Here is a 23,107-nt window from a genome sequence, read left to right on the forward strand (position 1 = left end):
TTATTTTTTTATTTTATTTTTATATAAATGACGAAAACTATTGAGATAACAAACTACAACGGTCATGAGTTCAAGAATTTGTTCTTCGTTCCTCGTGAAAATACATTCTATCAGATACGAGGGAGAAAGGGTAAAGTTAGTTTGAGCGTTTATGAAGGAATGAAGAATGGAAAGTTTATACAAGCATACGATACAAACGGTAAACGTGTTTCATTAGCTTTGTCAAAACTTACAGGTATAAACTATGACAGTGATTTTGACTCTGACGATTGGAGCGACAGCAGCGATACTGAAGAATATGAACTATTGTGTGAAGCACAGCAATGGGAAGAGTTGCAATACTTTTGTAAGTGAGAACGTTTATTTTTACAGTAGTAAGGTGAAGTGGTTGGCGGCTTTATAAATATTTAAGGTTAAGTTGGTGTTGTCGTTTGTGTTGTAAAATAAACGTTAACGGTTTTGTAAAGTGTCAAATTCACAAGTATTGCGTACTGAGGAATGCAGTGCCACCGTACACATGATATGTATACTAACTGTATTCTGACACTGGTTCCAATTTCATTTTAATAAAATGTGATAAAGTTAATACACCAATGAGATTTTCACATCAAACATTAGACCCTAACTCTTACCCATCAATACAAAACATTTTATCCATCAACTTAAACACATTTTCTTTATCATATCCGTTTCAATTATCCGGGAATTCATTTATTCTTCATTCAAAAGATTTATCAAATATTAAATTTAGAATAACTGACCTATTTGATTGTGATTTAGAATTTATGAATGAAATATTATGGCAATTTCAAATAGAGAAAATAGCTGATGAGATAACGGATTAAATATTTATTTTTAAATCGTAATAAATGATTAAACAACAGCAACTTAAGGCGCAAAGCGCCCAGGTCCTTCAGACCATTACATACGCCACATATGCATATAATTCAAAGACGGCAGAACAAACGCAAAGGTTGAAATATGGAGATTTGGAGATAGTATTGAAAAATGACCATTTCGAATTCGTTTGCAAAGGTGGTGCAGTGATATCAAATATAAAAGAAATTTTATTTATGAATTCAAAAATTAAAGGAATAACGGATGATATAACATCAATTCCACCAGAAAAACAGAGATATTACGCATTAAATGCATTTCCTAAATTTTTGAAGATTGGAAGATTTAATTTAAATGAGGAATTCATAGAAGGTTTCCTAAATGACATAATGAAGAAGGTGGATAAGGAATATGTGGATAGTTAATACTGAATTAAATAAGAAGGCAAATTTGGTTTATGTTGATGAAAAAGATAATGAAATTAAAGAAAAGGTTGAATGGTATCATGAATGGACATTGGAGACTTTTAAAGTTAAAGCTGATACAGAATGGGTTTCAGGATGTTTAGACCTTAAAGCAGATAAAACATATGTTAACAATGAGTTAGAGAAGAAAGCAGATAAGGAAAAAGTTATTTCATTCATTAATACTGAGTTAGCAAAGAAAGCTGATATATCATTTGTTAATGAAGAAATAAAACAATCAGAGGTCTATTTTACTCCACCATTTTTAAATTTTATGAAATCATCAGATAAAACCTTTGATATAGATTCTTTTGAATGGATATGTTTCGATGGAGTGACCACGTATTTTTTTATACAGCTGGAGTGCTTTATTATTTTAAAACAAATGATTTTAAAAACTATGAATCATTTACTCCATCTGTTTGGAATCCTGATACACGAAAGCCAATCATTAATCCAAGAATTTTATATGTTGAATATAATAACGGTAAATTTATGGGAATGATAACGGTTGGAGATGATTTTTGCCCTTGTTATTCATTCGATTGTATCCAATGGTTCAAATGTAATTTAAATCAAGATGCTAAATTTAAATATCCAAATAATCCTATTAGATGCGTTAATAATAAATGGGTACTAATTTATGAAGTCAATCAAATTTTCATTAGTGAGGATGGAATAAATTATTATATGTTTAGTATGATGTCATCAGATTTGAAAATTGATTATACAAGTAAGTGGTATTACATTAACAACATGTATTTTATCCTACAAAATGATAAAATTTATAGATCATCTTCAATACCACAAGGTCAATTTGAACAAATTTTTCAAGCTGATGGAGACATTGAAGCTTTATGTTATGGATCAAATGTTTATGTTCTCGTTTCAGGTGGAATGGTCTATTCATATCCTGTAAGTTATAACAGACATATTTATTTATCACAGGATTTATCAAATTGGGAATTGGTTTATTCATTCACTCCAAAACTTACTCGAAATTATAGATTTACTAATTTATTTTATATTGATGGGTATTTCATTGCTTTTGGATGTGGTGATTTAGTAAATATCAGTAGTGATGGAAGAAATTGGTCTGAAATCACAAAATTTCAAGATGTTAGAAAAGCAATTTTCAAAAATAATACGTTAATATTGATGACAAGACCAATTTTAATTTCTTACCCAGTTTCAATATTATATAATAAATTCAATATTCATAATGGATTAAATACAATTCTTGAGATGATTTACCCCATTGGTTCAATATATACATCAATGAATTCAACAAATCCAGCTGATGTATTCGGTTTCGGTACATGGCAACAAATAACCGATCGTTTCCTCTACTGTGCTAATAGTTCAAAACAAACCGGTGGTTCAAAGAAAATTAAAGAAGCAAACCTTCCGCCGCATAAGCATACAGGAACTACAAACTTTTCTGGCGACCATATACACTCATTAAGAGACCACCCATTATACAACTCAGACTATGAAGCCGGTCATGATGTTTTATCTCCAGCTTATAACGATTCAACAAAAAAGACTTTTCGACCAACTGAACCAGGAGGAAATCATGTCCATACTTTCACAACAAATCCAACAGGCTCGGGTGAAGATTACATGCCACCTTATATGACAGTTTATGCATGGTTTTGCGTTCAATGAACGCTCAATGTTTGTTTCACAAACTTTAGAACGGCATAATTTAAATTTTTATTTTAGTATAAATGAAGATTCTACCATATGGTGTTATTGGAAGAGATAAAGATGGAAACCCAATATTTGATCCAAAGTTAAAATTAAAGTTACTGACAAGACAACAACTTGAAAAGTTGCTGAAACCAAAACAGGATGAAAAATGAGAAAATGAGAAAATGAGAAAATGAGAAAGAAAAAAATTTAAATTATGCAATTTTATTTTTATCATAAATGACAAAATTAATTAAGCCAACTATTTCTAAATTAATGATACCAATGAAATCATTTCATGGAGTACTTATCCCAGGTTCTTCACAATTAGCCGGGGCAAGTGTTGTGGCTCAAGGTGGAACATTAGCGAATCCATTCAAATTAACTAAAGATGAACTTAATAAAATGATGATAAAATAACTGATAACAAAATTTTATTTTTATATAAATGGATACCCCACAAGCTCAAAATTTACCACGAATCATAACAAGGGAGGAAATGATAAAAATGATGCAAGAACGAATTAAAAACAACAAACCACGAAAACCGAGAAGATGTGGTTATGCAGTAATGATGGAAATAAGAGCCCAGAAGGGTTCTGCGTCTCGAAGAGACGTTGTCGAAGAGGAATAAAAATTAAATTTGGATAGAGTTTAAAAATTCATCTTTATTAAATTCATCTCTTCCAATCAATTTATTGATTCTATTAAATTCTTTTATTTTTGCTTCACTCAGTTTAAGGATTGAACGGTAAGTTTCTAATTTTTCGATTATTTCTTTCCTCTCTTTATCATTCTCAGTTCCTTTAGTTTTATGGGCATCAGCCCCGCCGCATTGCGGCTTCTTTTTGTAATAGCATATTTTTGATTTAATTCTGTTTAATTTCTTTTTATATTCATTGTCTGGACTCTGAATCATAATTGAATCAGGACTCTTGGCTGCTTTGTTGTCACTCATTTCTTACGAAATAAAAAAATTAAATATTATTTAAATATAATGGAGTAATAAAATAAATCGGAATTTCTATTAATTTATTGTCAACTTCAACTAATGCATTGCCGTTAATATATCTAACAAATTCAGCTATTGTGTCAAATCTTCGTCTTCTTTTTGTCATTGATTTATTAGTTTTTCCATAATCGAGATGAATCAAAACTTTATCCCCTTGTTTAAAATTCATGAGCCCCGAATTAATTTGTTCACGTTTAACATCATTTAACCTTTCCATTTGCTTTCTAATATATTCCCATTCTTTTGAAATATCATTTTTCATTTCCACTGGTTTCATGTTTATAGTTCTATGCCATGTATTATTGTAATAATATACTAACTGCTGTATGATGGAGTCATGATTTCCATCCCAGTATATCTGACCGTTAACCCCTAACGCATCTCTAAGAGTTCTCATTACCGCATCAACTATTTTATTATGAAACGTATATGGAGAGGATGAAAAGTAAAAATTAATTTGTGGGAAATAATGAATCATAGCTGCCTGAAATCCTTTATCACCATCACCCCTTATATTATCTACTCTTTCATGATCTAGTAAGTATTGTATAGCTCTTCTTGTTTCCTGTTCTGTTTTCCCTTTCACCGGAATGCAATATAAATATCTAGTGTTAATGTTAATGGTGAATAAATAAGTAACGTTTCCTTTTGAATATTCCAGATGATCGATTTCGTACGAATATGGATATGGTGCAAATGAAGGGCGACTAAATTTTTCCTTTAACGGTTGAATTTTCGGGTCAATTGGTTTATTTAATATCTTGAAATCCTTTTTAAAATCTTTTTGTTTCTTTAATGTTTGAAATGGATATAATAAAGTGAATGATGAAGGATTAACTGAAGGAGGAGGTACTGTCGTTGGAGGTTTTGGTGTTGCAAGTGGTTTAATTTTATCTGCTTTGATTTTGGATGATGAAGTTTTGGATTTCATTCCTCCCTTCATTAATTCTGGATGTATTCTATTCATTTGTTTTAAATATGCTGTATATAAAGGTTTGATATACTTTCCCGCTTCGAGTTTATGTTGAAGGATGAATTCCAAAAGTTGATCTTCATTTAAAAGTCGGGCTGAATATGGTTTAACTAATGAATCATAAATTAAAGCTTGTGCATCATTTATGGTCTGAAGGACCTGGGCGTTTTGCACCTTTAGCTGTTGAACATTTGCTACTTTCTCTTTTGGTGTTGTTTTCGGCTTTTTCTTCTTTTGTTTTTGTTCCTTTGGTTTTTGCGGCTCAGGATTATATAATTTATATAATTCATCAATATCTTCTTCTGTTAATACTTTATTTTTGAAATCTTTCAACTGTTTAAGTTGTGATTTAGTTTTTCCCTTTGTATATTCATTATTTTTAATTTTGTCTTTAATTTCAGAAATTATTTTATCATGATATTTCAAAATTTCATTTTTATAATACGAATAATAATAATCCATATCATCACCCGTTATATTGTTATTATGTTTTTGGAGATATGATTTTAATTCATAATAATTAAGAAAATTTTGATTAAATACTAAATCATCAATTAAATTTTCTAAATCTGCGTTATCCATTTATATAAAAATAAAATAAAATAAATGTTTTAAGGGTGCCCACCTCTTTGAATCATAGTATCAAAACCATTATTTACATATTGAATCGCATCATTAACGGTTCCTTTTGTCTCTTCTGTGGCATTTTATTAAAAATAAAATTTTAAATTGTATTAAATAAATGGCATACAACATCCATTTTCACAACATACAGCCTTAGTGTGTGCTCCTGTTAATGCAGTCTTACCGATTGTTAAGCGAGTCATTGACCCGTTTTTAAGTTGTAAATTAATATTCTGACCATCGAAAATAACTTTATCATTTATTATATCCAAATAATTTTTAGGTGTTAATTGCTTATTTTGTCGTAAACTAACACCTTTCATTTTTTGTGCAATCTTTTTAAAATCACTTCCATCAATTGAACCGTTGAATGATGTATAACACTTAGGGCATAAAGCAACCATGTTATCACCTTGTTTCTCAATTGCTAAACCCAATAACTTCTTCTCATGTGCTTTTTCTTCAGCTTTATTCTTTAATTTAGGTTTAAATTTCTCATCAAAACAGAAGAAATCAAAAGGTGCGAATTTGAAAATGTTTTTATCATAAAATTTTTTATTGGTTACAATCGCCTGAAATGCTTGAGTGTTAGGAAGACTTGGATCGCCAGCAATAGCCCAATAAGATGAATCGGTATCACCTTCAATGAAATGAAAATGATTAACATCCATGCATTTATACATAAAATCATAAATGAAAACTAAATACCAGTATTTTGCGTTATCTAAAGTGAAGAATGCCTCTTGTAAACATGTATCACATCTATAAAATCTATCTTTAAGCATCACTTGATATGTATCCTCACCTATTTCTCTTATGTTTTTAAACTTATTTGACATACATGCAACGCGTGCCTTCTGTGCATTCATTATTTTAGTCTTTGCGTAATTTTGTGTATTCATTGCATCGTAACCATATGATCCATTAAGCGAAATCTTGCAAAATAAACTTTTTCCTTTATTTCCTTCTAATTCAGCCTTTTGTCTTTCGTTCATAAATTCGTTCGCAAATTCATTAAAGCAAGTGTTTTTAGTAAATGTTAAAATTGATTGAATGTCATCAATGATAAAATGAAATCTGTCTATTAGATACCAAAGATAATAAGAAGAAAATGGTTGATATTGGTTGTGTGTTGATGCTAACTGAGTTAATTTCCTCTGTTTCTGGTCAACTGGTAAATTGTTTGATTTCATGTAATTATACATAAAACTGCCAATTATTTTTTCATCTGTGATAATATCTAAGTTTCTTATTATCGGTAAAAAGTTTATGTAATCATTAATGTATTTTTCATCAATGTGACCCTTTACTTCAGCCACGAATAAAGTATTTTTCTTCTTAATTATTCCCAGTGCTTTTGCTTTCTTTGTTGCTGTATCACAAATGATAACACCATTCAATCTTCCCGGCATATACATTTTATGGTCAGTATATTGAATGAAATCATGAGGATTAGATGAAAATGATGAAGGATATAATGAATTAAAATCAACACCAACGAAATGAGTCATAATGTTGGTGGTGTCCTCATTTGATACAGTTTTAGTTTCTGGATTATATGAAAGTTTATTAATGTGCGTGATTCCTTTAAGATTAACACGATGTTGAACATTTGATAGACCACCAGTAATTCCATTACGGAGAATGTGATAAGCTTCAACTGAATCTAAAGTCATTGGTAAATTATTTTTTAATGCATAATTTCTTAAATTGATTCTTAAACGTTGAACATCTTCATCTTTATTTGATTTTACGACATTGCAATAACAACACATTAACTGACAATTTTCTTTGGTATGTGGTTTTTCATTATCGATTCTATCCAATGTTGGTTTATTTGCATATGTAAACGCTTTACCACACATTTTGCATTTAGATGAAAGGATTAAATCGTGATAGTATTGAAAATCATCCATTGAAACATTATTTTTAGTATCTCTTTCTGCTTTTTCATCTTGTTTCTTATATGATTCAATTTTATATTTCCAATACTTTTTCGTTAATTCAAAACTTGATTCTATCTCTTCCTCAGGATATTTTTCATTAGGATTAAAGTCTTTATATGCTAAAGCGTAACGAATCATTGAAGCATTCGATGATAAAGAAAGATTATGAAGCATGTCAATTTTATAAACAAATGTTTCTTCAATAATTTTATCGATTGGGTCAATCATAATTTCAACATCTTTATTGCAATAATGAATAAAATATTCTAATCTATTCTTAAAGTTTTTAGCATCATTGAGATATATTTGATAATCACTATCTGATATAGTTTCTTGAGTTAATGCTGAATAAAATGAATCTTGAGTGAATGGTTCCACTTTATATAATTCTTCTTCGTAATTTTCCCACGTGATGAATTGATAAGGGAAAAAGGATTTAACACGTGATTTATTGTTTCCGAAATCTTGAGTGAATTGGTCTAATGTCCCACCCGCTATATAATTTCTGATGTCAATAAATCTCAATTCATATGGAACGTTTGTTTTCTTTACAATGATTTGCTTAAATTGAGAAGAAGAACCCAGCATTGATTTTATTTTCCATTTTGCAGTGTTTAAATCACGAAGAATTAAATTTAAATCAAACTTTCCCGAATTAAAACCTATGATATTCACTTTATTGAATTCCTCATCTAGAAGTTCTTTAAATGCTTCCTTCTGTTTTTCATTTAATGTATGGGACAAAGTCCCCGCCGTTTGCGGCTTCAATAATTCATCGTATTGACTCATATTTGATTTAGCAACTAATGAACAGGTTGAAAATAAAAACTCAATCCAATCAGAAATAAAAGAATCACTCGAAGTTAAGCAAAAATTCCTCGTATATGTTTTATCATTTAATTTAACCGTTGATGATACCATGAATGGTTTTAAGTAAGCGTTCAAAGTTGCACACTCAGAAAGTTGTAATTCTTCTTTAGTCTCTAATGTTTCGAAGTCAAAAGTAATATAATATCTTGTCGGTTGATAATATTCCTGCAAATTGTGAGCTAATAACCACTGATATATCTTCTGTTTCGTAATATGTGGTGCATATGGTTGCTGGGTCTTTTGCAATTGAACGTCTTGAATTAATCTCCCATTATTTTCTTTACATTTCTCACAATGTTTTAAAAATCTTCTTTGGTTTTTCCTTTCTGGATCATCACGGATAGAATAAACTTCTTCTTTACAATATGGACAAACTCTATAGCCGGTGAGTGCTTCAACGTCTGTTATTCTGTCAGCGTGAAGTTTTCCACATGAACTCTGTGTTAATAAAATATTTACTGTTTCAAATTCTGGATCTATCATTATTGATTCCACTAATGGAAAGTCTACCTTATTTATGTCCACGTCTTCTGGTTGAGGATCACAATAATAGAAATCAATATTAACGTTTAACATTCTCGCTAATCTCTCACTTTCTGATGAAATGTCAAACCCTTCATATGCATCTATTGCTTCATTTAAATAGCTTCTACGAGTTTTAGGATTAACACCATCAGGAATGTTATAGAAGCGTTTAAATAACCTTCTACCTTCTGCTCTAATTTGATTATCATTCATTTTAGCTGTTCCGTTTTTGTTCATTTATGTAAGAATAAAAAATTAAAAAATAAATAAAAATAAAGTTTATTTTTTAAAGCCCATAAAATGAATTAAGAACACATAAATTTTTATCATCTGCGACGTGACGAATACATTTTAATTTACTCAAGAATGCGTACCCTGATACATTAAATCTAATTCCTGTCTTATTTAATTTCACAACTTTGAAAAGGAATGTATGAATAGCTATAAAATGATGAGAAGATGTTTTATGGGTTGCTTCCATTTTTTCTGAAATAAATGAATAAATATAATGTTTATAAGTTTTCATATCTTTTATGTTCTTAATAACGAATGGTATAGACCTTTCCACTTCGTCCTCCTTCGGTGCTGTTCTTTCATATGAAACATTATTGGTATCTTCAATAATGAAACCACAATCACATAAAATTTTATAGGTTCCAATGGTTTCTTTTGATATTTTATCTAATAAATCAAAAACTTTATCAACACCTGTGCATTTATTTAAATAATAATTTGTGTAAATATCATGATCTTCTTTCTTAATCGTATTAGTTGCATATGTCACGTTTTTAAGAGCTTTTTTGAATTTTTGGAATCTAAAGGTGGTGAAAGTAGGATACAGGGGTATTCTTCATTATCAATAAATTGTAACTTATGTTTACGAATAAATTTAGTACCTTCTTCTGAAAGTGTTTCGTCTATTTCACCATCTAATAAATTTTGTGTTGATTCTGAGACATAATTTTTATATCTTTCTTCATGAGATTTCTGTACTTCTGATTCTGAAGCTGGGATATTCATTAAACCCTCTACTTCATTTTCATTATATTTTTCAACTTCTCTTAATTCCTTAATTTTTTTATCTATTTCATCTCTTATTTTTTCCAGTCTTTCAATTTCATTGTATTCATCATCATCTTTAATCCGTTCTTCATAATATTCAGGGAAAACATCAGGTTCTTTAGGTTTTTCTTCTTCAGATGTGGGATATAAGAAATTTATAACATCATCTTTATTCATTTTTCCATCATAATCTAAATCATTTAATAACTCGGCAAATTTTTGACAATTTCTTAAATAATATTTATTAACTTCATAACCTACCTCCTCTAATATATCCTTTATTTCCTCGTTTGTGAATCCTAATTTTTTAACGTTGTTAGTTTTGACGCTCATTTCATACAAAATAAAAAAATAAAATAATAAACATAACTAAGTTTTAATTTTTCGTAAGAAGTTTATTTGTTAAAAATTTTTTTATTTTATTCATGAAAATAATTATTTCTAATTTCTTTTACTCTCTCGTACATACTAGATTTGAAGATTTCAGAACATTTCCCATAATCTCCTAAATGTTTTCTTATCTTATTGGTTTTCCATTCATTATATGAAACTGTATAAACTTTATCTTTATCTTTGCATCTTTCATCACTTCCAATATATTTATATTTCAATTTTGATTTATTGGTTTCATATTCATTAACGTTTAATAATTCACAGTCTTCCTTTTTAAATAAATGTTTTATGTATTCAGGATTAACAATTCTATAATATTGCTTCCCTTTAAATCTTTGAATATAAACAGGAACACCATCCTCTAAAATTCGATAATCTATTCTTCCTATGGCGCCGAAAAATTTTTGGTGAAATGCGACGACATTTCACCAAAAATTTTCAGCGCCATATAGAGAACTATAGTCTGCGAGGTACTGATTCTATCTATATATAATTCTAATGTTTTCTTTTAATTTAAAAAATAATAATAATAATAATTAAAATAAAAATAAACTTTTCTATAATATTTATAAAGCTGATTTGATAACGCATTTAGCTTAACAAAATAACTTAGAAAAATTGCCGCTCAAAATAAGTGTAAGTGTCACTTTTTCTAGTGATGCATTTCGGTACGGAACAAAATCTCGATTCAATTTTTGCTCAGTCCCATAAATTTATCGACACTACTGGAATAGTTCCACCCCCACAAAAATCCAAATCGCCATCTGAGAATCTGAAGATCCATGAAAAAGCTTCAACTCCAAGATCGAACAACAAAGCTGATGGGTGGTATACAGCCAATATGTCTGAATTTAATTTTCGCGTCACTTCCATTTGTTAAAAAAGATTCATTTTACGAATTCTTAAAGCAATCAAAAAAGAAAAATCGACTACAACACAACCGTTCGTAAAAAACTAAGACAAACATAGAAAATTTATTACAAAAATATCTCGCCCAAGTGAAGTCAACCAAGAAAATTGAGACGAAAATCCCTGCAATAACCGCTACAGCTGATAAAGATTCAATTGATTTTACCGCAGAATCCAGATTTATCTTCTGATAATGAATTGATGCTCAATGAATTACCAAATGGTAATTACCAAATGATCAAGATGATACTGTTACGAATATCGTAAGCGAAATGACTGCACCTTCCAAAATCCAGATTCCGCAAAGTGAAGTGGAAAACAATATTTCAGCAGTTGACACAAGCAAGTTCAAAGAAACATTTTTCGAGAATTACAGAAAATTCTTTATCACCTCATATTAGGGAAGCCCCAAAATCTTCACAAAAAGTACAAGTAGTTCAAAAGTTAACTTCAGATTCCGAAAATGTAGATTCAAAGGAGAATCCAGTTCAAATGAACAAGCCAGACGAACTCACAAGCTTGGCGCATGAAGAACTAATAGAATTACCAGAAGAAATTGAAGAAACTCAAGAAACGCAAAAAAATCTTTCGGAAAATGAAGAAAAATCCGAAAATTCTAATAAATCCGAAGATTCAGACAGTTGGATCATAAGAATTCTTCCGCAAATTTACAAAAACCCAAATTTCATAATTTACAAAATGATAAAAGGAGAATATACCCAGATTTTCCTTACTTTTACCACCTCTCTAAAGCTGGGGACACCGCCTATCGTTGGGAGTAGCTATTAAATATAACCACCAAGGTTATTTTTCGAACTGCCGGTGTAGTGTAGTGTAAACATCCGACATAATGATTCATTATGCCAAGGTTTGATTCCCATTTAGCCAATTTTTTTCTTTTTTGGATCATGAATTTTTTTTTGGGTCACTATAAGATTTGTTTCATGTTCTAAATCTGCTGCATATGTAATCTATTTTTATTTACCTATTTTTTAAAAATCTATTGGATTGCCAAATTTGAATATATTTAAAATCATAAAAATCCAAAAAAACTATAAATATATGTTTTATGCATAGTGCCGATACTCAAATATCAGATTACTTAGATCCATGAATAATATCCGAATTTTTTTTCTTAAAATTAAACTTCAAAACTTCTTGCAATCTTATTCTTAATCTATTGTAAATTTTTAAAACCATTTTTTAAAATAATTTTGCGTAAATTTTATTCTCATGTTGTTTTAATCGAAAATTGATACATTTTCAAAAAACTAATATTGACTTATGAAATTCATTTTTAAGGTGAAATAGTATTGTTTTTATTAAAGTATATGAATAATATATAAAAAATTAATGAATAATATAAGCAGATTTTTAGTTTACAAAACAAATATGAGCAATGCAATTTCAAACTTTTGCTGGCAATTTCGATATTGCTAAAGTTTGTAGTATTTGTGATACCTATAACATCGGCTTAATCAAAATTCGATTTTTCTTATGAGTTATTGAGAAAATTTGATTGCAATGAGAAGGATTTCGACGTTTTTGATAAACTAAGAGCTGAACTTTAGGGGCTCAGTTCATTTATGGCTGTAGTTTGATGCGTAGATCTCTTTTTTATTGTAAATTCTTTCAGCATGGAGATCGAGAATGAATCTTTTGAGAACTTTATGAGTTTTTACACCCGTAAAGAGGTCCTTCGAGGAAAGATAGTCCAGACTACATGAAGATGTGGGTTAACCAAAAAAATCCGATGGTTTCCCCATATTCATGTAGATCTTCGAAAAAATGAGCACCAAAAAAGCCAAAAAAATATGCTTTTTATTGGATTTGTACACTAGATCAATAATCTATTTAGGATCTGACACTCTTTTTAGCCAGAGATATGAGGTCCTTTCTAGGAAAACGATCTATTCATCCATAAAAAAAATGAATTATCTTTTTCCCCAGAAATTACATGGGGAGTGGTAAAAGTAAGGAAAATCTGGGTAATATAATTATATTATGAATTTGAGTAAGTTGGGTAATTAAAAATAATAGATATGTGAAAGATGTTAAGCAGTACAGTTATGGTAAATGTGATAAATAATCTAAAGAAATTAATGAAAAAATGATAAGGAATATTTGAATGAAATATAAATTGAGAAGTATAGAATTTAAAATTTTTATAAAATAATTTAAAAGGTAATAATAAATGGAATATTAGAAAGCCAATGTTTGAAAGAGTGTTGAAAAATTGAAAGTATAAAGTATTGAATAAAGAAGCTTAAAGAAATAGGGAGCCAATGGATTAAAATTAAAGTTGAAATGGGATTAAAATAGTATTAATTGGAATATATAAGATGCTAAAAGATGGCCAGAGCTTCGTATGGGCAATCTCTCGGGGCTGGATTCCTCTCCGGCCGCCCCGAATCAGGGTGGTCTTTGAGGAAACCGGCCCCGAGGATGGTTTGCGAAGCTCTGGCCTTAGCAATGGCCAGAGCTTGTGATTTTAATGAAGAGCCAAGTTCCTCTCGGATCGTGCCTAATGAGGACGACCGTCGAGGAACTTGGCTCTGAGTAGATGAATTGTGGACTCTGGCCTCGATGAAGGCCAGAGTTTTTTAGGGAATGTTTTGATGGGATGAGCCTATGCTCAGTAAGCTCGTCCCATCAAAACATTCGTTTAAAAATTGAATTAAAAATTATCGTATGTATTCAAAAATAAAATAAATAAAAATGAATAATATTATTATATAATGAGAATAGAATAAATTATCATAAAATTGAAGAAAATTATCCAAAAAAATCGAAAATTTTAAAAATAATATAAAAAACAACAAATTTGAGAGGGAAATTAACAAATAGAGAAATATTAGATAGAGAAGGTATGTATATTTATGATTGAAAGATAGAAATGAATAGAATTTGCGAGTTTGAATAAGAATGTGATATTTATAATTTATTGCAGCAAGGTTTTATAAGAAAGGAGTTTACAAATGCAGGGTAAAGGAACAATACCCTGCATTTGTAAACTCCTTTCTTGAATTTAAATTTCGATGTGACATTCTATGGAAAAAGTGCAAGCAATTCCTGATTTGCCCATATAGATGCAGGGTACTAGTGATAGACACATTCGCAATCAACTTAAAATATAAGGGCTACCTTGAAGGCAGTCTCACCCGCATACATTATTGATGAATTTGATCAAAATGAGATTCAATCTTTTGACACCTTCTTGGAATATAAACTTATTTTATGCTTGGCAACATCGACCAAAGCTGGCAAATGCCAAAAACGTGTGTGTCATGGCAAAATATTTGATCTTTGAATTCTGCATTTCAAATTGTATCCCAAAAACAATGACAAATCAATTGTTCACAGTGGAATCGTTTCATACAAGACAAGTATGAATCAATTCCACTGTGAACAATATACATTGTCGATAAAAATTTGAAATCTCAAAGATATAAGTTTGTTTGTGTTTAATTTCTGAGCTTATAAGTACTCGAAATGAGAGGTATGGGACAAAGTAAAGCAGCTCATGTAATATTTAATGAAATTTATTATATTTTCAAAATTTGCAATATCTTATAAAAAATAAATTTCCCTCAAACTCCCTGTATAACTTACTATATATATGTGCATATATGTGCATATATTCCCAAAGCTTCTGCTATATCCTATAATGAGCTGAGAAAAAAAGGTCCACTTGTGGTATGGGAATTTTCACTTCACCTGGGGAGACCCCACCAATTGGCCAGCCTACAATAATCAGAATCAATATTTTCAGATAATGTTGAATCATTGTCGTAAATGTATTGCACGAAAACTCGGTTGACTTCACTTATCATAGCATTATATAAAAACCATGAGAAAAATAATAGACAGAACAAAATTAAGAAATGATTAATTATAAGATACATTACAATACAACTTTGTTTTCCTTCATCTGGTATTGTTTATGATATAGCCCTCGAATATCACAAAATATAAACCAATTTTAATTAGATGAATTAAGTTAGGTAACTATTTTGTTTTATGTACTAATTAAATAACATCTGATTATAAACATTTGAATCTTGGACTATAATATGCTTTCTAATAAACTGTGTCGTTCAGGTCAACAATTTTATAAATCGCTGATATTGTATATTCAATTTTAATCAAACAAAATATAATTATAAAAATTATTTTTCTTCAATCAAAAACATCTTCTAATTTTTGAAAGCAATCACATTTAAGTAATATTTTAAATATCAAATGAAAATATTTTAACCCAATCAAATACAATTATATTTAATCGATTATAAGTAGTCAAATCGAAATGATATTCATAGCCGATAATTTATCGCTAAGACCATAGCAAAGTGATAAAGAGGCATATGAAAATGAAATCTAGGTGTCACTTTTCGTGCAAGTACATTTTTCTAAATCAATGAATGATATTCTATATGAGGATATATGTTTCAATATTCCTAATTCATAATATATCAGACAAATGCAAATTAAGAATTAATTCGAATTTATACTTTTAATTGGGATATCAATTTTAATTCGCATATAATCTCATAATTTTGCATATGGAATTAACCGCTCATATTTTGAATTAAGAATACGTTAAAAATGGTATTCTGAATTCCAATTTTAACTATATTCATAAATAACTGAATTCAAATAAACTACCTTTATGCGTATTAAAATTTCAATTCACATAAACTCCAATCTTTTTTCAGAAAAAACTGCTCAAAATACATCAAATGTTCTTCTCAGAGCATTAAGTACGATTCCACAACCACCATATGCGGTTTGGACTGATAACGGTCTCGAAAATAAAAGTATATTTCATCAAATTTTAGTTGATCGCGGAATTGAGCACATCTTCATACAGCCAGGCAATCCACAAGCAAACGGCAAGATTGAAAGATGGTGGCCGTACGTAGAAAAAATTGTCGGTCTGAATCAGATTTACCAAGAGTGATCAAGTTTTACAATAATCTCCCACATTCATCACTACCCGTCAATCCTGAAACTAACGTTCACTTTACGCCGATTGAATTCGAGGCCAGTGAGATTGATGATCACTGGTATCGAAATCCCAATCAAGAGCCATATTGGATCGCTGAGGGCAAGCTAAAAAGTCTTAAGAAAATCTTCAATAAGTAGAAAAAAATTATACAACATTTCAAGAAAAAATACGAATAAACACTTCATTTATTATTGCAGGTCAAATTTTGTCTTTTCTGCTTAAAATTGCAACTTCGGAGTTTCGGAGGAAACAATAAGAATTACCGAAAAAGTGACAAAACATCAAAAACAGGGAGGGGGTCTCAATTTTTATTACTTATATTATTTTACAATATTTATATAAATACTCTTTATAATATATTTTACTATAAAATTATACCTCAAATTCAAATATTTAAAATATTATTTACATAATTATCTCAAAATTATATTTTTATATATTATTTTTCATATGTATAAATCATATAATCTATATCTATGCAAATCTCATCTAAAATTTTTTGAAACAAACCGCTACCATTTTATAATGGTCCATCTTACATTCATCATAAATTCTGGTACATGTTAGTACCAGAGTCTTCAAATCTCAAACACTCTGGTACCAACATGTACCAGACGCGAGTTTCCAATGCCCTCGTACGATTTTCTATTAAGATCTTCTTGAATGAGAAGGTCTTCATAGAAACTCGTACGAGGGCTTCTCTTTTAAATACTCTGGTACCTGCTGGTATCGGAGTCGACTTTACAGCCCTTTCCCCAATTTTGAAGCTGGGGAAAGTTTTCAAGCAATGAAAGGGAAGCTCTCGCTATGAGGTGAAAATCTAGAATTTTTACCTCATAGCGAGTAATCCTTTGTTAATTGCTTGAAAACTTTCTTCAAATTATCAAAATTTCGAGGAAAGTTTCCTTGCTTCAAAGTAGAGATGGAGCCCTTTGAGCCACTGCATATAGGTCAGTGACTCAAAATACTCCATCTCTACTAGAAATCGCCAAAATTTGGGTCACAATCTTTGAAATGCGACGCAAGTTTGGGCAATTTCGCGAGGGACTTGTTCCATCTGGTGCATAGATTCACACTCTATGCACCAGATGGAACAATTCTTTCGCTGACAGCGGGAAACTTTGTCTGAATAGTTTAACATTCAGACAAAGTTTCCCGCTGTCAGAGAGGGAATGGAAGGGTAAGAGGTATATAGATAGACTATAAATCTCTCACCCTTTAATTCCCTCAAGAAAGTTCAAAAACTTGGGTGCAATCAGTTCTGATTGCACCCAAGTTTTTGAACTTTGTATAAGGAATTGTTGGCTATGATGTACTGATCATGAATCAGTACATCATAGCCAACAATACCTTCGCAAACAGCGGGAAACTTTGTCTGAATAGTTTAACATTCAGACAAAATTTCCCGCTGTCAGGGAGGGAATTAGAGGGTGGGAGATATATAGATAGACTATAAATCTCTCACCCTTTAATTCCCTCAAGAAAGTTCAAAAACTTGGGTGCAATCAGAACTGATTGCACCCAAGTTTTTGAATTTTGTATAAGGAATTGTTGGCTATGATGTGGATAGCCGCTGCCAGACCAAATGAATTAACCGTTGTGAATAACGTTTCTGAATCTTTATTTAAAAAGATAAAATATCACGATTTTGGCTGCGTTAAAAATCAAAGAATTGATGTTTTTGTCAAAAATCTTTTAGAAGAAGTTGCACCCAATTACTTTTATCGTATTAAAAACGATTTACTTCAAACAGGTTTTATTCCTTCAATTAGAATTCGCGAGCCTCGATTGACAGATTATAAAACAAAATTGAAAAGAGAAGTTCAATCACGTTTATACCAAGTATTAAATTTTGTTCAGAATCAAGAAGCCAATTTGAATCCATTAAGATTTTTATTGGAAAATGCTGAAGAAAAACTTTCTCAAATAAATGAGAAGATACAAAATTCAATTACATATTTAAGATCGTTTGAAATTCCAAATGAATTGTTAGATACGTAGATGTTAGAAATTAATGAATTTTGTTATAATTCTCCAGATTATATTTTAGAACATTTCGAAGAATTTTTGGAGGATTTCAAAGAAAAGAATAATTTAATAGACTAAAAAATTTATTATTTTTATTTATTGTGAATTTTAAATTGTCACTTTTTAAGTGTTACCCCCTATTGAAAGTGTCACTTTTTCGGAAATTCTTATATACTCCAAGAAAAAATACGAATAAACACTTCATTTATTATTGCAGTTCAAATTTAGTCTTTTCTGCTTAAAATTGCAACTTCGGAGTTTCGGAGCTGTTGTATATATATCGCGACTGCTATCGATTTCTTCGGAAGGTTTGTAAACTTGACTTTGATAACTTATCATCAAAATTATGTTTTTCATATTTTCGGCTGCAAAGATAGTAATCTATTATAAAATTCAAGATATAAAAATATGTGTGTCCAGGCGGCATCGGAATTGATCGGGAAATCGGGATAAAAGTATTCAATTTTATCCCGATAAATCGGGATGAAAGTACTCAATTTTTAATCGGGACGGAATCACTACACATTTGATAGAAACATTATTTAAAAATCGTTTGAATATATAATATGCAACTACAGAAGATATAGGAGAGTGTTGTGTATGTTTCATTGGATTTAATTTCATATTGGACGAAATTGCAAAAAGATTCTTTTGAATTTTGGTTTAATAAAAGTGTAAATGTCATATACTGTTAGTGTATGTAATAATAGATATGGTAATACTAATAAACATATATGATACCGATAATCATCAAAAGATCAGATATTACATTTTTATAAATATCAGGGATATTAATGTTTTATCGGTACTATTGCATACTTAGAGATATATTGAAATGTGGGAATAAAGGGTATTCGGAAAAAGAACAGGATATTCATAATATTAATTTATATGATTTTAAATTTGAAATGATTTGAATAGTTAGATGTGTTTGTGAAGTTTGGTAATATGCTTCATGCGGTGTGTTATTATTGTACTCCCAAATAAAGGCAGGAATAGCCTGAATGCTTTGGCAGCGCTCCAATGTCGGCCAGAATCTCTCAATCTTCCCATTTTGGTAGGGAGAATGAGAGTCTGTATGCCGCCATTGGACGCCCCAAAGATCAAGTAGATCTTGAAAGGCGCCCCTATTTTCTGAACCGTTGTCGGTCCAGAAACAATAAGGGGCGCCAAATTCAATGAAGGCGGAAGCCGCAACGTTCGCTGTCGTCGCTGCCAGCTCTGGCCCGGCATGCTCTAATCGCGTCTTGGTGAAATGATTTTTATATATTTGGTTTAGAATGTTCGAAAATGCGTAATATGGTCATTAATATTAATTGAAAAGAACCTTGAATTAATTCAATCTGATCTCACAAAATATTTTAAATTACAAACTTTGTAGTTTGAATAGATAATTAGTATTAAACTCAAATAACTAGTTTATTTTTGAATAAAAATTATTTGAATTTATTCAATTTTGTGAATTTTCCTTCAAAAATCAAGTTTAAATATCTTATTTGCCATATAATTATAAATACAATGAAACATATTCGAAATTGAAAAGAACGACTTTTTCTGTTCTTTCAATCATTCAATTTGAATTTTGCAATATTGGATTTCTCATTAAATAGCTATTAAAAACAACAAGCAATTTAACTTACATTCAAATTTATTTGTGTTATATTCAATCTTCTCAAAACTTATAATTTTCGGCTATAGCATGATTATATGCTATATAATATAATAAACCTATAATAGTATCATTCTTTCAATTATTTGAAGAGAAAGCCGAAAAAATCTATTTTCGGTCTATAACAAAAAAAATTTACACTCTCTCACTTTGAAAACGTAGAAAATGCCAATCTATTGGTATACCTTTTAGTTTTGTTAAGTTTACAAAACGATTACTCTAGATTTTAAAGATTTATCAAGAATTCAGAGAATATCCTTCTCAAAACAACTTCAATAGCGAAGGATTAGTATTGAATCGGATTTGTAACATAATTATAGTACATTACAATACAATTTCTCCGACTTTTAAATATTTTTGAAATATTTACAAAATATGCTCTTTCTATCATCGATACTTTAATACAGAGCAAATTTAGTAAATGTCATCACGTTATTTTTTCATAAATCGTTTTCGAACTTTTGAAATATTTATTTTAAACCAGTTTTCTACATTTAATATGTGAATTATATCAAAAGTAGATGGGCGATACTTGTAAATCTATTTAAACTATTAGTTTGCTATTATTGAAGAACTTTATAATTTTTTTTTCTTATGTATGGAATTAAAGATAATTTTGCCGATTCCAACTGGTTTTTCTATATGAGTTAAATATGCCAAGTGAAATTGGACTTGCCAATATTGTAAATTGAAGTATGGACTATATATCGATTTTCATTGATTGATGAATAACTCGGAGTAATGTAATTGTTGATAATGAAAAATAGTTTTCAATTGCTGGTAAGGGCCAATGTATGTTCAATAGCTCCGAAAGCAAAAAATGCACGTTTAGAAAAAGACGATAACGATTAAATTACAAAATCGATAACGACGACGATTAAATTACAAAATCAATAATGACCCAACATTATAAATTCCGCTAACTGTTAAATTTAATTCACAGTTATTATTCGAAATAATATTGATAATTGACATTTTTATTACAATTAAAAATATGGTAAAGCGTTATTTTCCAGTGATAAATAAAACTAGAATAAGATTACCTCAAGAATTCATAAATTCAACGAATAAGAAATTCATTCATGTTATAAATTTTAGTGTTTTCAGAAAATATGAGTCGGTGTCATATTCATCAACAGGTTATATTTCACTTCATTCAAATTAGTTCAATCAAACCCATATAATGACCATTTCATAAGATTTTCAGATGGTATTAAAAATGTAATTGATAGATTAAAATATGAACAGATTGACAATATCGAATTTTTGGAATTTTGGTTTAAATATCCCGATGGAAAAAAGATTGAAGTTAAAGATAAAGCTGATACTATAACAAAAACAATTACAATGACCGATCCGGATAGTGGGGAACAAAAAGAAATAAAACAAACGATAGAAACTGGTGAAAGGTCAATTATTATTGATTATGATTCAAAGGATTATTATTCGATAATGTTAATGCTTGAATATTAAATAGCCTTAACAAAGAATTTTTCAAGTGATATTTTATATTCATCAACTATTTTATTATAAATATCATTATATGTTAAATGAAGTTCAGTTGTTGTTCCGTTCTTTGATATCTTAATTGTGCTAATATCCTTTATAGGATTTATTTTTGCAACTGTTCCGCAGCATGAAACCTCATCATCTATGAAAAATTGAATCTTAACGTCTGAATCTTGAACATCACAAAGAATGGCGATAATGTGAATTAATGATTCATAAGGTAAAATAATTAAACTGGATTGATCGATTAAATTTATTATTGAATCATAATTATTAATTATTATATCACGGTAAATTTTCATTAATTCAGAATTAATGTCTATTTTATATGGGTTCTCGATGTTTGATGAAAGAGGCGGGGGGGTATGTTGGATAAGTGGGAATTTCAACAGGTTCTTTACCGGGTTCAGATAAAATGATTGGGTCTCCATTCTCATGGTTTTCTTCATTCTCCTCATTCTTCGGTAAGTCACGAGTTAATAAATTTGGTTGAGTTGCTGACCTTGTTAATTCAGGGCTAACATTAACTTTAACATTTTGAATAATTCGTGATTTATCATCATTTACGTTATAACCAACCGTAATCTCTGCTTTTGCGTTAGTGTTCTTTTGACTAGTGAAACGTCTTCTCATTTATATTCGAATAAAAAAATATATTTAAACTTTTATTTTGCTGGAAGTTTTGAATCTATTATTCCATGTATTTGTTCTTGAAGTTGATTTTTAGCTGGTTCATTGTAATTAATAGACCTAATATATTCATTAATTGCATTCTTATAATCATCTGATTTCTCAAATTTTCTTTATCTGATTCCTTAACTAAATCATAAGTTAAACCTCGTTGCTGATATAATGGTTTCTTAATTAAATCTTTGAATGCTTGAGATAAAGCACCTGATGCAATTCTTGCTACTATAATTGGTTGGAATTGATGTTTAAGTTCATCTTTAACATTTGCGAAAACTGGATCGAATAAAGCAACTTTAAAGAATTTCTTAGCTGAAATTTCAGGTCTAATATTTGCATATTGACCATCAAACTGGTTAGAATATCGTGGTAATCCATCCGGTCCCTCTTCAATAGCATTTAATTCTTCATTGAAATAAGAATATGGATTATAACGGTATGAATTAATTGGACCATTTTCACCTTCTCCAATGTATTGTTTAACAGCTTTTCCATTTTCATCAAATTGCATAGGATAACGTTCATTATATGCTTTACGTTTAGGATAATCAGTTATAGTTAATTTGTAACCATTTATGACTTTAATATTACCTTGACCATCAGTAACGAAAACTTCATTTATACCATCAGGTTTTCCATTTGGACCCGTAATGTCTGCTTCGTGTGCTTCCCAATTTGGACCTTGACGTTTGGCATATGCTTGAGCTTCTGGTAATGTTAAAACGTTTCTCATTTGTTTAACATCTTTTTGAAGACCAGCAACAATATGAACTAATTCTTTCATTCCATCAGGAACTTTCATAGTTCTATTATATGCACCCTTTTTGTTTGTTCCTTGTTTTTAATGGAACCTGTAGAAGATTTGCTATTTCTGTCATGTTTAATTATAAATAAAAAAT

General features: G+C 29.7%; 6 protein-coding genes and 2 pseudogenes across 8 annotated transcripts, besides 9 other annotated features; 4 read left to right on the top strand and 4 right to left on the bottom strand.

Moving 5' to 3' along the window:
- Positions 1-27: part of a terminal%2Cinverted (terminal inverted repeat of Maverick-1A transposon ID:TVAGG3_0158350) that runs on past the window's edge.
- Positions 1-535: part of a mobile genetic element that runs on past the window's edge.
- Positions 28-354, top strand: TVAGG3_0158540 (uncharacterized protein; the record flags this gene model as incomplete). The annotated part of the gene is made up of 1 exon (XM_001297065.2): positions 28-354. One exon carries the CDS (start codon positions 28-30, stop codon positions 352-354), a length of 327 nt encoding a protein of 108 aa, XP_001297066.2.
- Positions 536-1,224: 689 nt separating the features above from the next.
- On the top strand, positions 1,225-2,352 carry TVAGG3_0158550 (annotated as a pseudogene). Its single transcript has one exon. A coding segment is annotated over exon 1 (1,128 nt).
- Positions 2,353-2,481: 129 nt separating this feature from the next.
- Positions 2,482-10,421: a mobile genetic element.
- On the top strand, positions 2,580-2,969 carry TVAGG3_0158570 (keratin-associated protein family; the record flags this gene model as incomplete). Its single annotated transcript, XM_001293129.2, has 1 exon — positions 2,580-2,969. One exon carries the CDS (start codon positions 2,580-2,582, stop codon positions 2,967-2,969), a length of 390 nt encoding a protein of 129 aa, XP_001293130.2.
- TVAGG3_0158580 (integrase core domain containing protein family) lies at positions 3,971-4,948 on the bottom strand (the record flags this gene model as incomplete). The annotated part of the gene is made up of 1 exon (XM_051224888.1): positions 3,971-4,948. One exon carries the CDS (start codon positions 4,946-4,948, stop codon positions 3,971-3,973), a length of 978 nt encoding a protein of 325 aa, XP_051109874.1.
- On the bottom strand, positions 6,354-7,518 carry TVAGG3_0158590 (DNA/RNA polymerases family; the record flags this gene model as incomplete). The annotated part of the gene is made up of 1 exon (XM_051224889.1): positions 6,354-7,518. A coding segment is annotated over one exon (1,165 nt), but the record flags the coding sequence as incomplete, so codon positions are not given.
- Positions 10,422-15,976: 5,555 nt separating the features above from the next.
- TVAGG3_0158610 (ribonuclease H-like family) lies at positions 15,977-16,267 on the top strand (the record flags this gene model as incomplete). Its single annotated transcript, XM_051224890.1, has 1 exon — positions 15,977-16,267. The coding sequence occupies one exon, from the start codon at positions 15,977-15,979 to the stop codon at positions 16,265-16,267; it is 291 nt and encodes a 96-aa protein (XP_051109876.1).
- A 294-nt stretch (positions 16,268-16,561) lies between these two features.
- Positions 16,562-16,589: a terminal%2Cinverted (terminal inverted repeat of MuDR-2B_TvMULE3 transposon ID:TVAGG3_0158620).
- Positions 16,562-18,520: a mobile genetic element.
- Positions 18,491-18,520: a terminal%2Cinverted (terminal inverted repeat of MuDR-2B_TvMULE3 transposon ID:TVAGG3_0158620).
- A 233-nt stretch (positions 18,521-18,753) lies between these two features.
- Positions 18,754-18,834: a mobile genetic element.
- Positions 18,835-20,697: 1,863 nt separating this feature from the next.
- Positions 20,698-20,915: a mobile genetic element.
- A 578-nt stretch (positions 20,916-21,493) lies between these two features.
- Positions 21,494-23,107: part of a mobile genetic element that runs on past the window's edge.
- TVAGG3_0158660 (uncharacterized protein) lies at positions 21,846-22,154 on the bottom strand (the record flags this gene model as incomplete). The annotated part of the gene is made up of 1 exon (XM_001312781.1): positions 21,846-22,154. One exon carries the CDS (start codon positions 22,152-22,154, stop codon positions 21,846-21,848), a length of 309 nt encoding a protein of 102 aa, XP_001312782.1.
- On the bottom strand, positions 22,187-23,086 carry TVAGG3_0158670 (annotated as a pseudogene). The gene has a single exon. A coding segment is annotated over exon 1 (900 nt).

The sequence above is a fragment of the Trichomonas vaginalis genome, chromosome IV, assembly GCF_026262505.1.
Source record: "Trichomonas vaginalis G3 chromosome IV, whole genome shotgun sequence".
Lineage (NCBI taxonomy): Eukaryota > Parabasalia > Trichomonadida > Trichomonadidae > Trichomonas > Trichomonas vaginalis.